Here is an 18,248-nt window from a genome sequence, read left to right as displayed (position 1 = left end):
AGCCCTGGCTGTCCTGGAACTCACTTTGTAGACCAGGCTGGCCTCGAACTCAGAAATCCGCCTGCCTCTGCCTCCCGAGTGCTGGGATTAAAGGCGTGAGCCTCCACGCCCGGCTTTGGTTATTTTTTAAAAAGATTTATTTTTATTTTTTAATTACTTGTGCGTCTGTGTATGTCTTTGGATATGTGCACATCAGTGCAGGGGCCCACAGAGGCACTGAATTCCTCTGGACTGAAATTACAGGTGATTGTGACTACCTGATATGGGTACTGTGAACTGAACATGAGACCTCTGTAAGAGCAGTATGCATTTCTAACTGACTACCTGTTTGTCTAGCCTCTTGGTTAATTTTCTTTCTTCAATCATTGTGTATTATGTTCAAGCTTGGTGTGTTAGTGCACACCTAAAAACCCAGCACTGAGGATGCTAAGGCATGGAAATTATAAGTTCAAGGTTAGCTTGGGCTACCTGGCAGATTCAGGTTTCCTTGGACTATTCAGTAGTTCCTGCCACCAAGACAAATAAACACACAAACAAACAAATTCTTCTGTTGTAGTCTCCTAGGTGCTGGGTTTACAGACATGGATCACCACAATCAAATTTAGTTCCTACTACCCATATAATAAACTAGTGTAGAGACACATACTGATAATCCCAGTGTGTACAAGGCAGAGATGAGAGAATTCCCTTGGGCTTGCTCACCAGGTATGCTAGGCTAATTGGTGAGCCTCGGGTCAATGAAAGACTGTCTTAAAAGCAAAGTGGATGGTTCCTGAGCAATGAAAAGAGGTTTTACACCATACCAGTACACACACTGTATCTTTTGGTATGAGATCTGGTATGACAATTTATTTCTAGGAATTCTTTTCCTCCTGATACATTTTTCCTTTCCTTAGTAATCAACAAGACATCATGCCTCTAGCAAGGGAGTCCTTAGAGTCGTGTGCTGCAGCTTTACCTGTGTGGGAACCCGGCAGTACTGCCTCTGCTGACATGGCTAATGCTGAGATCTCTTGCTCAGAAGAAAGGGGTGCTGACCTGAAGACTGCATCACCGTAAGTGTCTATGCAGAGGTACTTACTTATGTTTAATAATTTGATAAGGTTATTCAACACTTTTGTTTTTTGATTTTTGGGATTAAACTCAATACATCACACATACTGGGAAAATCTAAGAATAAAGGCTGAGCTGTATCTCTAGCCTTTGATAACTTCTTTTTTAAAGATACATATTTATTATTTTAAATTATCTGTTTGTGTGTATGTATGTGTGTGTGTGTGTGCATGCGCGCACGCGCGCACAGCCAGATCGTTTTAGAGTTGGAGGCAGTTGTGAGGTAACTTGTGCGGTGCTGAGAGCCAAAACCAGGAGCTCTTAACTGCTGAGATATTCTTCATCCCCTTATTAAAGTTCTTAAATAATTTTTTTAAAATTTTTGTATTTTTTAGTTTTTTGAAACAGGGTTTCTCTATGTATTCTTGGCTGTCATGAAAGTCACTATGTAAGACCAAGCTGACCAAACTATATGGTCAAACCATAGAGGTATGCCTGCCTCTGCCTCCCAAGCAGAAAAGAAAAGAAGTGCTGGGTGGACCTGTGGCCTGCTTGTATTAGCATAATACAAACACTGTGTTTGATTGAGAGACCCAAAGAATAAGGGGAAAGAGTGATTGAGAAAGATTCCTGACATCAGTCTAGGAACTTGTATTCATCAGGGTTCTCTAGAGGAGCAGAACTTATGAGGTGATGTCACACACGCGCGCACATATGAATGTTCATGTGTATGTGTGTATGTACGTGTGTAGGTAGGTGTGTAGGTAGGTAGGTAGGAAGGAAGGAAGGAAGAAGAAAAGAAAGATTAGCTTAGACAAGAAATAGAAAAATAGGAGGAGGTGGGAGTATTGGTAGGGAGAGAGGAACTCTGGGATAGAGTTGGGAACTTGGAGGAGACAGACACATGAAACTGAGAAGAGGTAACCAGAAATGTGGCACTCATAGGATAGAATGAATGAGTTAAGTTATGAGCTAGTCGGGAAACAATCCGAGCTTACAACCTAGGCATCTATTCATAAATAGTCTCGGAGTTGTTATTTGGGGAACTGGGATGTGGGTGGAAAAGCCCGAGGTGACATAGATACATACATAGATAAAGATATGCACAAAAAAGGAAATTTATTAAGATGACTCACAGGCTGTGGTCCATCTAGTCCAATGATGGCTGTCTGTCAATGGAAGTTTCAAGAATTCAGTGGTTGTTCAGTCTATGAGACTGGATGTCTTAGCTGGATTTTGGTATACACCAGGATCCCAAAGAAGTAGGCTCTAATGGTATTGAAGGAATAGACTTGCCAGTGCAAGCAAGCAGTCAAAGGGCAAGTGCACCCTTCTTCCATGTTCTTTATATAGGCCGCCACAAAAAAGAAGTGGCCCAATTAATTGACACCTCCTAATCTCTAAAGATCTGGATTTAAAATGTAGCTTCATGGGCTGGTGAGATGGCTCAGTGGGTAAGAGCACCCGACTGAAGGTCCGGAGTTCAAATCCCAGCAACCACTTGGTGGCTCACAACCATCCGTAACAAGATCTGACGCCATCTTCTGGAATGTCTGAAGACAGCTACAGTGTACTTACATATAATAAATAAATAAAACAAAAAACAAACAAACAAACAAAAATGTAGCTTCATACATCAAAGATTAGATGTGGGTCTCCCTACTTCAAATTGTTTAAGAAAAAAAAAAAAATCCCTGATAGGTGTATGTAGCCATTTGACTTTTAGTTAATTCTAGATATAGACAAATTGACAACAAGGACTCGTCACCACGGGCCTGCACACCCACCCACACCCACACATGAGCATGAACACACAGGCACACCACATGCACATGAGAAGAGGAAGGGAAGCTGTTGAGCTCAGGAATGCTTATTTTTAGTGAAGGATGCCACACTGGGAATCAGATTTTTTAACTTAATTTTTGGGATAAACTGTATTTGTTTGGTTAAACATGAAAAAGTATAAAAACACAGCAAAGTTGTCTGCATGTCATCTTCACTAACAAGTGATCTGTGCCACTTCTTTTAGAGGCTTTATGTGTGTGTTGAACAAATACAAATGGCTTTAGGATGGAGTGCCCCCCATACCTTTATGTAAAAATTATCTTTTTTTTTTTTCCCCCTGTCTTTGAGACAGGGTTTCTCTGTGTAGTTCTGGCTGTCCTGTAACTCACTCTAGACCAGGCTGGCCTCAAACTCAGAGAGCCACTTGTCTCTGCCTTTGAGTGCTGGAAATAAAGCCATGCCACAACTGCCCGACTTTAAAAAGTATATTTTTCTAACTTAATAGTGTTTGATTGTATGGCTGTACCCTTGTCTGTATTGTTTGTTCTCTGCTCATGGCCACCGAGGTCGTTTCTACAAACACTGTGACCTTATGCTTTTGCTTCTGTGCTAGATTGCAAGGGGTTTTTTTCTTTCATCATTTAATCAATTTATTTATTCACTTTACATACCAGTTCCAGCCACACCCCCTCTTCCTAGTCCCACCCTCACAGGTTCCTTCCCTATTAACTCCTCCCTTCTCAGAGAAACCCCTTCCCCCCCACTTGGGTTCAACCCTGCTCACCTGGGGATATCAGTTTGCAGCAGGACTTAGTGCATCCTGTTCTAGTGTGGCCTGACCATACAGTCCAGCTAGGGGAAGGGATCCAGTGGCAGGCAACAGAGTCTGAGATGGCCTGATCCAATTGTTAGGAGACCCACGCAAAGAACAAAGTGCACTTCTGCTACAAATGTGTAGGGGGCCTAGGTCCAGCCTCTGAATGCTCTTTGGCTGGTGGTTCATTCAGTCTCTGTGAATGCCCACGGTCCCAGGTTAGTTGACTCTGTAGGTCTTGTGGTATCCTTAACCAACGCCTCCCCCATCCCTCAGCCTGCTCATTCCTGACCCTGACTCTTCAAGACTCCTTGAGCTGGTGTTTGGCTGTGCATCTTTGTTTCTGTTTCCATCAGCTGCTGGAGGAAGCCTCTCAGGAGAGTTATGCTAGGCTCCTGTCTTTGCTGGCTGTGCCCCAGGTAGACCCCTCTGGTGGGTGATTGGTGGGGGTAGGGATCTTGCAAGTATGTCTTTAAGTGAAGATTTTAAAATTGGAACTATTTCTGAAGAGGATGACGGTCCATGTTTCTGTCTCTGTGTCTGTGTGTGTTCCTGCACATGAAAAGATGAGAGCGCATCTTGTGGGTGTTGGTGCTCTCCTGCCATGTGGTCCCAGGAACTAGTGTCTTGGTGGCAGATGCCTTCATCTGCGACGCATCTCTCTAGCCCCCAGGTTTTCATTTTTACATGATCAGATTTCTAAATATTTTTCACTTTCTATGAAATCTTAGATTTATTTCAGCTCAAGTTTATTAAGTAATTTTTCTTGTTTTCTCTGTCTTCGGTTAAGTGTTTGATCTACTAGGAATGTATTGTTAGTATAGTACAAGGGATGGAGTGGCCTCTTTTATTTGCTGATCAATTTAGTCTTTTGTAATATTTATTTTATTTTAATTTTTTATTATTTTGTTTTTGTGTTTTGAGAAATGGTCTTGCTGTGTGGTGCTGGCTGTCCTGGAACTTGCAGCATGTTTTTGGCCGCTCTCAAAGCTAGAGAGGTCTTACTTCTTCCTCCTGAGAGCTGGATTTAAAGTACCATCAAACATGCATTTTTAAATTCTGTTATGCATTTCAACTTTTCTGTTTGAGAGACGATCTTTATTGTGTTCTAAAATCATAACTGTTCTGGAGTAATTTTCTTTTAAGTTTATTTACGTGTTTATAAGTCTATTGGTATTTAATTACTGATGGTATATTTTTAACTTCTGATAGAATAAATCTTTTTTTTTTTTTTCAGTTTTCTTTGTTACTCTAATCCTCAGTACGCTTTAAGGAATTTTTTAAAGTTCCAGCTGTCTTTTGTTCTAGCTTTTAAGAAAAGTTTTATTTGATCATGACTATATGTTGTAATTCAAATAATTTCTTTTTTTTTTTTTAAAGAGAGACTGAACAGACAGAAAATGTCAAACCAAAATCAAGAAGTCGACTACAGAGACCTAAACCTAATCTGGCCAGGGCAGTTGGGAAGAAACCAGCTGTTTCACAAGACAGACAAGATGAAAGGAGCAAGAACTCACCTTCAGAAACTGCAGCTGAGAAGGTATGGCTTAAGACAGTGTGTGGAAATTCAGAGTATACAAATACTTCGTAATTCAGGTTTCTGTTACTGAGAGGAAAACATTAGAACCTAAAATTAGATTTTTGTTTTATTAGTCTTTGTTTCATGTGTTTTCTTTAGACTGTAGACTATAACATTTGAAAAGAAATCTGTTATGATAAATTAAATGTTTTCTTTTTTCTTTTTTGTTTGTGGTGCTAGAGATTAAATCTAGCTCATGCTGGGTAAACATTTACCACTGACCTTCATCTCCCGGCTCTCTTTTTAATTGTATAAAACGTTGGTTCAAAATATTTCTCGTAGGTGTGATTTCATGTTTGTGTTGCCTGCACTTATTATATATATGAACATGTATGTAGAAGTCAGAGGTCAGCTTTGGTATTGGTTCTCAGGAGTCATCTACCTTGCTCCTTCAGATAGGGTTTCTCTTCTGTCTGAAGCTTATCAGTTAAGCTAGCATATTTTCTAAAGCACTTAAAATGCTATTTAGGTTTTTTCTTTTACCTTTATTTGAACTGTCATATGTGGGACTCACAGGTACAGGTAAGTGCTAAACCATTGACCTTCATCTTGATCCTGGTGAAATACTTTTTTTTTTTTTTCTTCGAGACAGGGTTTCTCTGTACAGCCCTGGCTGTGCTGGAACTCACTTTGTAGACCAGGCTGGCCTCGAACTCAGAAATCCGCCTGCCTCTGCCTCCCAAGCGCTGGGATTAAAGGCATGCGCCACCACCGCCCGGCTACCTTTTTTTATTAATATGCTTTCTTGGCAGTTCGGGGACTCAAACCCAGGACCTTGCAAGTGCCTTTACACTGAGCTATGTCTTTGTTTCCTATAATCCTTTTATTGTTAAATTATCACAATCTGCTACAATTGAAACTTTGGTAACCACTTAGTTACCTGTGGAGGAGGATGGTGGTGTGCACCGGCGACAGCATGCACGGGAGGTCAAAGGACAGCTTGCAGCATTGCTTCTCCCCTTCAGGTTTGGTGTTAAGTTCTTTGACCCACTGAGCCATTATGCTGGCCCAGATTTTTTTTTTTAATCATTATCTAAGTACAGAGCTTTTTTCTTTTTTTCTTTTTTTAGATTTATTTATTATATGTAAGTAAACTGTAGCTGTCTTCACACACTCCAGAAGAGGGAATCAGATCTTGTTACGGATGGTTATGAGCCACCATGTGGTTGCTGGGATTTGAACTCCAGACCTTTGGAAGAGCAGTCGGGTGCTCTTACCCACTGAGCCAACTCAACAGCCCCGCTGGCCCAGATTTTATGTAGAATTTTATTATCTAGCTGCAACCACTCTTCACATTCATCTTTTTATGTTTCTGATGTCAAGGATAAAAGGATAAAAGCCAGGGTTATAGCTATAGACTGTGAATCACAAGGACTTCCACACTGAACCATATATATATTTGGCACCTCTCTGGTTTTATTCATTTCGTTCTTTTGGCATTTAAAATTTCATAAATTTCTTTCTAGTGCTGTTTAAATATCTTTAGAAAACATTTAATAATACTTTTTAATAAGTATCCTTCGAAAGTATTTAATAATACTTTAGCAGTGTAGTGTCACTGCATTTTTATTTAACTACTCCAACATTATTGGAAAACTTATGCTAACAATGTAGGCTATTTTATTTAATATTGGGGTAAATATTCTAATACTTACATATTTTTAAGTTCCTTTAGATATTTGTTTTTAAATTATATAGCTTATATGTGAGTGGAAACCCAGGACAGCTTGCTAGGCAGCTGGCCTTCTCTTTCCATTACATGTTTCCTCGAGATCAAGTCGGGCTATGAGACTTCTGTTAAGGACCTTTCCCTTTGGACCGACTGCTCAATTATTTTCCTTTTTTTTTTTTTTTTTTTTTTTTTTTTGGTTTTTTAAAGACAAGTTCTTAGTATATAGCTCTGGCCTGTAAACCCAGAGAGATCTGTTTGTCTCTGCCTCCCATCTGTTGGGATTAAAGATATATATGCTACCATACCTGATCTCGTCAGTTGCTTTCTTAAAATACAGTCTAAGATGATATTCATGGTCAAAGAATATCAGTATTTTAATTACTCTTGATGTTGGGAAGGGCCTTCCAGCAATTTGTAAGATTATGTGTTATATAATATTTTCATCAGTATTTAGGGTTTTTAGAAAATTGCCTTGTTATTAAAACACTCTAGATTAGTTTGGTTTTAATTCCCATTCAGTGGAATATTTTACTATAAGTAGTTTAAATGTAAAAAATTGCATTTACAGAATCACATGGAAAAGGAGGCAGTGAATGAATCTGAAACTTTTGTAGCAAAGAATACGGACAGAGAGAGCCCAGGTGCCGAAACTGTGTCTGAGTAAGTACTTGGGAAGAAATGACCTTCAGGAATGGTTGTAATTATCAGGTGTTCCGTTTTTAATAAAGTCAGAATTTTCAACTATGGTACATCAAGTCTACTTTCATTATAGATAGTAGTAGGAATTTTTACTAATGTTCTATGTGCTTGGTATTATAGATAGAAATGATGGTGTGGGCAGACCTAGGGCTGTATCTGATTGCCCGTTATGATCTGTCAGGAACCACATACAAACCAGGCATGGTGGTGTATGCTTTTGATGTCAGCGCTAGAGAGAGAGAGAGAGAGAGAGAGAGAGAGAGAGAGAGAGAGAGAGAGAAAGAGAGAGAGAGAGAGAGAGGTGAGAGAATCAGACATTCAAGGTTATCCTCATACACAGGATGGTTTTGAGGTCATACAGGAGACTAGTCTCAAAAATAAGTAAAGTTTTTAAACCATTGTACCATCGAGTTAGTGGTCTCGTGCTTCCTTCAGTTTACTAATAAGTCTTGTCAAATAAACGAGTAAGATGTTTGTGGATGATTGTATTTGAAGTGATTTGATTTCTAAAGGAATATTTAACTTGATAGGTTAGCTGATCTTCAAATATGGTTGTGATCAATAGATTCTGGACTATTCAGTAGGATGCAGTTCTTCGTTAGCACTAATTCTCTGGCATTAAACAGTGATGTCCTGAAAAAAGTAATAGTATCACATGTTTGGCAGATACAGGTTTTTTCCAATTTTGAAGTGAAGTTTTGATGCTTTTTAAAGATGGTTTTATTGTGCAACATTAATGAATACAGCAAATGACATTTTCTCAGATGGGAATTGAGGCACAGGATAACATTTTCTTTGATTCTCCTGAGAACCTTAATATCACCTATCAGTTGGAGAATTCGCTTTCTTACAGTGACTGTAAGAATCAACAACACTGCTTACTGAAGAACAGTTTGCTAAGGTGTTTTTCAGGGTCTTTCCTCAAGGTTTTCATCTATTTCTTCTTAAGCTTGCAGTTGAACAAGTGTGTCTTCATTTTCACACCCAGGGTCTGGCTTGGCGGTATGGTTTATATATTTATATGGAATGTCCAGAGGTGGTCATAGCGTTTGATTTTCTTACCAGCTGCTGTCACACTAAGTTCTACTTGGCACTTACATTTTCAGAGGGATTTCAGCTCATCGTTGATGATAGAGAAGGCGCATTGGCATAGGCAGATTGGTCTGTTGGGAGGAGATGAGGTGGTATCTGTTCATGGTCTCTACTGCTAGGCTTCCAGAACTGTCTGTTTTCAAGAGTAGAGTGTAGATGTGTGGTGAATATCTGTCAAGATATTCTTGAGGATCTTTGTATTTAACATGATTGATTGATTGATTTATATAACCAAGCAATGCTGTGACTTTGCTGTGATTGTTACTTTCACTTCTTTGTGATTATAGTTTGAGTGAGAAATCCTGTGTGAGTGAGAAATCCTGTGTACAGGAAGATAGTCGGGCAAAGGTCTTAAGACCTACGCGACTAACGAGGAGTCGAATGCTAAGACCAAAGCCAAATGTAGTGAAAGCTGCAGAAAGAAAAGAAATTCTCACCTCACAGGAAAAAGTTGGGGCCCATGTAGAGAAAAGTGAAGATGAATCCGGTGTTGTGGTAAGTAGATTGATTCTGATAACATTTATTGAGCAAGTATGTAAGACTTACTGTAAGCCTTTTGTTCTTTTAAAGTAAGCTTGTATATGTTTCATTATATTTGTGGCTAAAATGTCACATTGAAGAGTTTTGTTTATGTTACATTGTTTGAGATATTTGAGCATTGTACATGACTCTTTTATATTACCTTTTTATATTTCAGTCAGAGTCTAATATTGGCTTGCTCACATCACACTCCATATTGGGACTTGCTTTTCCCTGTGCCTGAGATTGCACCCAGATTCTCAAGCAAGCACTGTGCCCTTGAGCCACATTCTCAGCCTACTTTTAAAAAGATAGTCATATATATGAACTTTACCATTGGCTTAAATACTGGAAGTGTTTAAAGAATAATTTCAAAACAGAGATAATGATTTGTGTGTGTGCATGCACTTGCGTGTGTGCTGTGGTATGTAAAACACCCAACCTAAGACCCCTTTCCTGCTAAGAAGGTACTCTCACTATTGAGCTATCTCTGGCTCATGGAGTTGTGGATTATTTTATATACTCCTTTGAAGAAAGCAGAAAGTTATCATGACTAAAGATTTGGTTTCTTTTTGCTATAATTCTCTTTTATATTTTGGTCAGAGTCTAAATATATTTATACATATATGTATATGTATATATATATAATAAATGTAATATATAATTAAATAACAAATTATGTATTTAGACAAATTCGTGGCTGACTTCCAACTCACTGTATAAGTGAGGATAACCTTGAACTCTGATCCTCCTGCCTCCACCCAAGTGCTAAGAATGTTGACATGCCACCATGCCCATTTTTTTTTTATGTGGTACTGTGGATTGAACCAAGGGCTTTGTGCATGTTAGGCAAACACTCTTACCAGCTAAGCTACATCACTATTCCTGTGTTCAGTTATATTTCTTATAGTCGCTAATGTACTTATAACAATAAGTATTTAGAATTATAAACACTGGAGGAGTCTGATGATGCAATTGAGACAGACTGAACTAGACGAGTCTGAAACATTGCTTTATGTGTGGACAGACAAGAATGGAACTTTGAGACATGGTAGAGGGGTAGCTTATGGAATTTTCTTAGGTAGCTAAAAGAAAAACATTAAATGGTATTTTTAACTTATTAAAATTTTGTCCCTTTTTTTTTTTTTAAAGATTTATTTATTTATTTATTATATGTGTTTACACTGTAGCTGTCTTCAGACACTCCAGAAGAGGGCATCAGATTTTTGTTATGGATTTTTGTGAGCCACCTTGTGGTTGCTGGGATTTGAACTCAGGACCTTCAAAAGAGAAGTTGGTGCTCTTAACCACTGAGCCATCTCACCAGCCCAATTTCGTCACTTTTTAAAAACCATTTTACTTTTACTCAAAAGAGATGGTATCTTTTGTAGTTGGGTTGTTCTCACATTCCCTTTATAGCCTTGACTTGTTTGGGAATGTGATCTTCCTGCATTTACCTCCCAAGTGTTGTAATACAATGTGCAGCTAACCCTGGCTAACATGTACTTTTCAGTGAAGTTTTTAAAAGGTTTGTGTTTTATTGTGAAATGTAAAATATGAACTTTGTTATTAAGATTCCTCCACAGATGGAAAATGAGTCACATAAAAACTTGCAATGTGAAGATACTATGTCGCAGCCTGAAAAAAAGGACCCTTTTGAAAAGACTCAGCCTGATCAGCCGGAAGTTCTTAATGAATGCCCAGGGTAAGCACCACTCTCAGGACATCATTCGGAGGCTTTCAGGACGGCTTTAGCGCTCAGTGCATGTGGAGGGCAGACCTGAGCCACCTCACTGACCCTCCTCACCTCTGTGCGGTCAGTTTATGCTGTGTCTGTAAGTAACTAAGGTGCTGGAGAGAGGGCTCAGCTGTTAAGATTGCTTACTGCTCTTGCAGAGGAGCCAGCTTCCATTCCACGCCCCAGACCACCCAGCATAACTGATTACATTTCCAGTTCTAAGGCACTCGATGCCCTCTGGCCTCTGTGGGTCCTAGATTGCATGTGGTGTATATAAACACACAGGCATATACATTGAAAATAAATCTTTAAAATAAAAGGGTGGGGGGTTGGCAAGATTGATCACTGGATAAAGATGTACTTGTTGTCAAGTCTGATGATCTGATTTTGATCTCTGGGTCTCATGGAGAAAAACAGAAGAACTGCTGCCTATAAATTGTCCCCAACCTCCACGTGCATTTGGGGGTGCATGTGCCCCACCCTCCTTTTGGGCGTAGCACTCAGCAGTCACTTATTTAGAACACTTTGACCAGGTATGAGTCTCTGAAGTACCTGTTAACCAATGCCGAAAGAAACTTCTCTGCCCAGAGTGGACAGATAGCTATGTCTAAGCACAAATGCTCAGAAGATAGTTGAGTACCGGATCTGTTAAGGGAGACAAGAGTAGAAGGTTCCTACTGGCCTTGGATCCAGTTAGAAAGTGATTAGTTCCCACACATGGCTTGGTGTGTCAACATGCCCACATGCATGCGAAGGCACACACATCTATCTTTAAAAAAAAAAAAAATGTTCATTTTATGTATGTGAGTACACTGTAGCTGTATAGATGGTTGTAAGCCTTCATGTGGTTGTTGGGAATTGAGTTTTTCGGACCACTGCTCACTCTGGTCAACCCCAGTCGCTCAGTCCCTGCTTGTTCCAGCCCAAAGACTTATTATTATACATAAGTACACTCACTGTAGCTGTCTTCAGACACACCAGAAGAGGGAGTCAGATCTCATTATGGGTGGTTGTGAGTCATCATGTGGTTGCTGGGATTTGAACTCAGGACCCATGGAAGAGCAGTCAGTGCTCTTAACCGGTGAGCCATGGTAGGCTGGTAGGTCAGTATTGTAGCTTCAGGGTTCACTGGGTAGGACCATCGATGACTTTCTTCTCCAGTGTGCGCATAGCATCATCCCATACTATGAAAAATAGGCAGCAGGGAGGAGGTTTTCTGCTCAGTTCCAGTTTGATTTTTCTGTGTCCTGCAGCCAGAGGGTGTTGTGTCTTCAGCAATAGGGTCTGACCATCTAGTTATGGTGAACAAGCAAGAGCAGTTGTTGAGTGGCTAAGAAGTCTTCCTGCCAAGTAACTCATAAAGTATCCCCTATCTCTCTCAGACTTTCCATTTGATAAGCCGTGTCCTTAGGGAAGCATTGTCTGCCCGTAGAAGGTGCCCAGGTTAGAACTCCTTACAAGTGTGTTTGTAATTACAAAGTAGTGGGTTTCTGTAGTGTTTTTTTTTATGTTTGTTTGTTTGTTTGTTTTAATACTTTCTTAGTTTTGGTTAATCTACTCATTCCATTTTCCTCCAACCCAACCCACACTTAACCCTTTAACTCCCAGTACTGGGCTCCCCACCATTATAGCTCACATGTTCTATATTACCTCCTGCTGCTGCTGCTGCTGCTGCTGCTCCTCCTCCTCCTCCTCCTCCTCCGCTGTCTTCACATACCCTAGAAGAGGGTGTCAGATCTCATTAAGGATGGTTGTGAGCCACCGTGTGGTTGCTGGGATTTGAACTCGGGGCCTTCCGAAGAGCAGTCAGTGCTCCTAACTGCTGAGCCATCTCTCCAGCCCTATTACCTGCTACTTTGTAGAAGTGAAAAGAGTCATAAAAGAAAATCGCCCATCACTAATATTAAATTTCCTTTTGTGATTTCTATTAAATTTTTACTTAATATTATCAGCTATTAAAGTTCACGATAGCTATAAATACCTCAATTAAATAATAGTTTGAAAGCCTGTCTTATTCTGAAGGAGCTGCCATGTGTGACGATACTGGTTGGTTTTATGTGTCAACAAGTGAGAGTCATCAGAGAGAAAGGTTCTTCATTTGTGACAAGTATCTTTCATGAGATCAAGCTATAAGATATTTTCTCAATTATTGATCAGTGGGGGAGGGCCCAGCCAATTGTGGATGGTGCTATCTATCCCTTGGCTATAGCGCTGGGGTCTATAAGCAAGCTGAGCAAGCCAAAGGAAGCAAGCCAGTAAGTAGCACCCCGCTATGGCTACTACATCAGCTCCTGCCTTTAGGTTCCAGCCTTGTTTGAGTTCCTGTCCCAACTTCCTCCAGTGATAGACTATGATCTAGAAGTGTAAGCCAAATAAACTCTTTCTCCCCACAGGGTTTCTTTATATAAGCCTGGCTGTCCTGGAAATCACTTTGTAGACCAGTTGGCTCAAACTCACAGAAATCCTCCTGCTCCTATGTCCCAAGTTCTAGAATTAAAGGCATGAGTCACTTTGCCTTGCAAATCTATCTTTTAAGTTTTGAGAGTTTTTAGTGTTTCTATAGAGATTTCATACCTGTCATTTGTTCAACTGGTAATCTGGATTAAAATTTGTGTCTTTTCATCTTTCTTGTTTTCTCTTTTCTTTTTTTAGTATTCATGAAGGTAATAAAGAAAATAAACGGAAACAAGTCCCAGTTCTAAGGACTAGATTTCAGAAACCAAAACCAAATACAGGAAGAAGAAGAAGAAGAATATCTTCCAAGGAAGGGTTACCAGAGGAGATAGCTATTTCTGGAGAAATATCAATACCAGCAACTTGGGAAGAAATTCCGAGACCAGACACTTCTCCGAGGGAGGAGGTACCAAGTGTACCTCTTGCCCCTCTTACTGCTACTGCTTCTACCAAGGACTCAGCGTCAGATGTGAAAGACAGTGGCAGAAATGACACAGCTTCTAATGTGGAGATGTCAGAAATGACAGATGTCACTATGGAAATGGAGACAGGTTTGGAAACAATTGGAAGAGATACTTGCCCAGGGGAGATGGGAGGAGAAATGATTGACATCCCTATGGAAACAGAGGCAGGTTTGAAAACATCTTTAAATGAGACTTCTCCTATGGAGAGGGTGCCAGAGCTTATTGATACCACTGGGGAAATTTGCACAAATTTGGGAGAAACTGGAAGAAAAGAAGTCTTTTTACAGGAAAATGGCCCTAAGGAGGTCAGTCCAAACAGTGAACTAGAGACAGGTTTGCAAGAAACTGGAAAAGATTTGGTCATGAAAGAGAGCACACCAGACATGACAGATAGCACTGAAGAAAGGGAGGCATACTCAGAGGAAACTGAAAAACAAGAAAAAATATCTGCACTGATAAAGGATGCAGAAGAGGCCAAAGCCAGGGGTGAAATGGAAACACCCCTGGAAGAGATTGGAGGAACAACTTCCCAGAGAGAAGAGGCAGCAGGTGCTCCTGTGGAGCAGTCAGCCAGCAAGGAGGATCCACGTGGCAGCGCATGCAGAGAGGAGGTAGAAGTGGGGTCGAGCACTGCAGAAGGAAAGGAGCTGAACCTGAAGGAAACTGGAGAAGGAGACATCTCGATGGTCGTGGTCTCAGGAGAGAAGACTGCCATTGAGGAAACGAACGGAGATTCGAAAGAAACAGAAAGAGAGAGTTCTGTCTCTTGGAAGAGAGGGTCTGGAGAGATCCAGGTGGGGGAAGAAATGGTGGCAGACTTAGGAAAACCAGAAAAAATAGACGTTGCTCCAAGAGAACGTGAACCAGAGGAACATTCCTCAGGGCAGCCTGAGACAGATGTAATTCTGAGCAGTAGTGACAGCAGCACTGGCTCGCCACAGGATAGAAAAGTATGTATTTCTCTGAGTAATTTTATTATTATTACCCGTACGTGCAAAAATTCTTAAAATCTCTAATAATAATCTAAAGTCCATTCCAGTCCTAATTTTTTTTTTTGTTTTAAGTTCTTGAAGTACCTGTTTATTCACTTAAAAATTTCAAAAGATTGTTTTTCTAATTATGAGAAAATAACTAATCCTAATGGCAGTTTGAAGTTACTTATTTAGATAAACTATGTTTATGAAATTAGCCTAAATATGTACCAACCTTAGTTTAAATATAGACTAAAATTATTTCCTATGGTCATATAAACTATATATTTTTATTCTCCCCGCCACATTAATGACTCTACTTTTAAACCTTTTAGTAAAAAATTCCTGTTGTTTGTAGTTCATACTCAACAGCATTTTTGAGGATTTCTTTTTAACATGTGTATATAGATGATTATATCTGTGGTTTAGAATAGTCAAAATGTACAGTGTGAAGGGAAGGCATTCCTAAAGTCTAGCTTTTAATATTTGTGGGTTTTATATTTAAAACATTTCTAAATCACTGTTTTAGAACTAAATCTTTGTTTAAAATGTGTGAAATGTTTATAGAATTTCTGTTTAAGATGATATATTATGATTCTTTTCTCCAGAATATTAGCAGTCAAATATCAGTGATGCCTACACTTGTAGAAGAAAAAGAAACTACTGACAAGGACGTATCCAGCCACTTAGGTCATGTGGAGTCTTGTTCACAGAATTCCGGACACCATGAAACAGACCAAGGGATACCACTTCCAGATGCTCTAGAGCGGTTTTCAGATACTGACTTAAGGTACAAGTGGATAGGCCTGTGTGTCTTTAAAGAAAAAGAATGTCAAGTTCTGTTTGCAGATTATGTTGAAGTAAGTGAGCTTTCAAGCCATAGTGTGTATAGGGTAGTGTTACAAGTTTTAAGATCATTTATGGGAGACGGGGAGAGAGGATTAAGTCTATCTTGATAGCCAGAGGTGATATTTATTAACAAATTACATGCAACAAGTATTTAGAAATGAACATGGCCAGGATTGTACAACTCAGTGTTTTTCAGAATTTAATGAATAGTTCCATTTTTGTCTTCTTAAAAATTAGAATTGAGCAGATATGATGGTGCATACCCACAGTCCCCATAATTGTTAGGTGGAGGCAAAGGAGTGAAGAAGAACTGAAGGCCAGCCTGGCTTAAGAGAGCATATTCCAACCCAGCCTAGGTTATATAGGAAGGAAGATCCTGTGTAAGAACAGAACAAAAGCAATTAGAAAGTTACTGCCAGTCTCTAAGTTCCACTCACTTTCATACTTCAGCACTTTCTAATCATGGTTATGAATGCTTTTTCCAAAAGCAAACCTCTTCCTCAAGAACAGCAGCCACTTCAAGTTAAACCAGCTCCTTTTCTGAGAAGTCGATTCAAAAAACCAAAACCGAACCTGTCAAGAGCAGCTTTAAAGAGAGCAACCATAGAAGCAGAACACTGTGTGCCTGGGAAGAAATCCGAAGCCTGCAAAGTGGAGGCCGCCATGCTGCAGCAGGGCAGTGACCAAGCTGCTTCTCCCTCTCCTCAACATGTGAGTGAGGATTAAGGTGGAGGTTAGGTTTGGGGAGTTTTTCTTGTTATTATGGTTATTAAACCATTGCAAGTTCATATAATTTTTACTGTGGATGGTGTTCTATGCTTACTGTTATCATTCCATATAGTTTATGTAAAATATCTGGTGTCTGGTAGGCAGGTGTGGGTACATGTGTTTAGGATAGCATCTAAGATATTTTAGACTCTACTTGACGTTTTGGTTGTTTCACCATAGTTGTAACAAGTTCTACATAACAAGTTCTTACATAGATGTTACAAGTTCTTCTTAAGGAAAAATGGGAATAATATTGCTTTATTTCATTCTCTTATTAAGGTAACATGAAAACGAAATGCCAGGTATGAGTTAAAGGAAATACTTTGTTTCTTTAACTTTGTTTATAACAAGTTAAGATTGTATATTAGAATTTAAACAGAATTAAAAATGAAATGTTAATATTTAAATCAGTGGTTCTTAGTTTTCTTTTTGTCCTTGTCCTAGGAACCTTACAGATGTTAGGACAGCTTTCTGTCATTGAGCTAGATCCTCAGCCTTCTTAACTTTTATTTTAAGATTAGTTCTCACGAAGTTTGCCCAGGCTTGCCTTCAGCTCGTACTATAATCTAGGGAAATCTTGAACTTGTCATCTTCCTGTCTCCCAAATAACTGGAATACCAGCCTGGCTAAATTGAATGTATTTTGTTTTTTAAGATTTAGTTGTTTATGTATGCTCTGCCTGCATGTTTGTCTGAACACCAGAAGAGGGCATTAGATTTCACTACTATAGATTGTTGTGAGCCACCATGCAGTTGTTGGGAATTGAACTCATGACTTCTAGAAGAGTATCCAGTGCTCTTAACTGCCGAGCCCATCTCTCCAGCCCCAAATTGAATTTATTTTAAAGAACCTTTTACAATTAAAATTCATATTTTGCATTTTAGGATAATTTTTTTCTTTCTTTCTTTCTTTCTTTTTTTTTTTTTTTTTTTTTTTTTTACTTCCTCTAACTTTATAAAGTTAAGCTACTTTTTCTATTTTCTTTTTCATGTATGGGTGTTTAGCCATATGTGCAGTCCCACAGAATCTAGAAAGGGTCCTCAGATCCTCTGGGGCTGGATTTTTACAGGAGGTTGTGAGCCACCACGTGCTTGCTGGGATAGATACTGTGTGTCTGCAAGAGCAGCCAGTGTACCTAATGGCTGAGCCATCTCTCCTCTGATAGAAAAACTGCTTTTATGAAATACTTTTTGTTACAAAATCTTTAATTTTAAGAATTATGTCTGTATGTAGTTCAAAACATGAGAACCCTATATCCTGTTTCTTTCTCCTCCCTAATTTGGCAATTGTGACTATATACATGTAGATGTATATAAGCGTTACACGCCACAATGCCATCATCCTTTAGCAGCTGATATTTCCCTTTCATATAATATTTTAAACTTCTTTAGGTCTTAGGACAAAGAAGAAACTTCTTAAAGCGGTTATATGCTGGAATATATAAGGTTAAACTTGGGTGTGGTGAATGTGTGTTTTGCAGTTCTAGTTATTCAAGAGGATAAAGCACGAAAACTGCAGGTGAAGGCCAGTTTAGGAGATAGGCAGCAGAGTGAGACCCTGTATCGTCATTGTGGTGGCACTTAGGGAGGTAGGGGACGTGAGTCTCTTGAGCTCCAAGCCAGCCAGACCTATACAGTCTATCTCAAATAAAAGGAAGGAAGAAAGAAAAAGAAATTCAGATTTAGTTCAGTGGGTAGAATGTTTCTCTTGCATGCATGAGGACCTGATTTCAGTACTCAACAATGTCCTCCCCTAAAAAAATAAAAGCAAAATTTAATTTTCTATTGATAT

The 18,248-nt window shown here is 39.4% G+C and overlaps 1 protein-coding gene across 6 annotated transcripts in view; it reads left to right on the top strand.

Annotated features, from left to right (window-relative positions):
* Bdp1 (B double prime 1, subunit of RNA polymerase III transcription initiation factor IIIB) overlaps positions 1-18,248 on the top strand; it is a 93,373-nt gene that overhangs the window by 29,134 nt on the left and 45,991 nt on the right. For 5 of the 6 annotated variants that reach the window (XM_029543939.1, XM_029543944.1, XM_029543943.1 and 2 more), the window contains exons 12-19: positions 897-1,055; positions 5,033-5,192; positions 7,472-7,563; positions 8,982-9,189; positions 10,788-10,918; positions 13,604-14,819; positions 15,449-15,630; positions 16,178-16,400. In XM_029543939.1, the coding sequence (XP_029399799.1) occupies positions 897-1,055; positions 5,033-5,192; positions 7,472-7,563; positions 8,982-9,189; positions 10,788-10,918; positions 13,604-14,819; positions 15,449-15,630; positions 16,178-16,400 (2,371 nt within the window). The remainder of the gene's footprint in view (positions 1-896; positions 1,056-5,032; positions 5,193-7,471; positions 7,564-8,981; positions 9,190-10,787; positions 10,919-13,603; positions 14,820-15,448; positions 15,631-16,177; positions 16,401-18,248) is intronic. The other variant, XM_029543942.1, reaches the window with a different exon arrangement.

The sequence above is a fragment of the Mus pahari genome, chromosome 11 (genome assembly GCF_900095145.1).
Source record: "Mus pahari chromosome 11, PAHARI_EIJ_v1.1, whole genome shotgun sequence".
In the NCBI taxonomy this organism is placed as follows: domain Eukaryota; kingdom Metazoa; phylum Chordata; class Mammalia; order Rodentia; family Muridae; genus Mus; species Mus pahari.
Note: the sequence above shows the minus strand (reverse complement) of the source record. Positions and strands in the feature narration are given on the sequence as shown.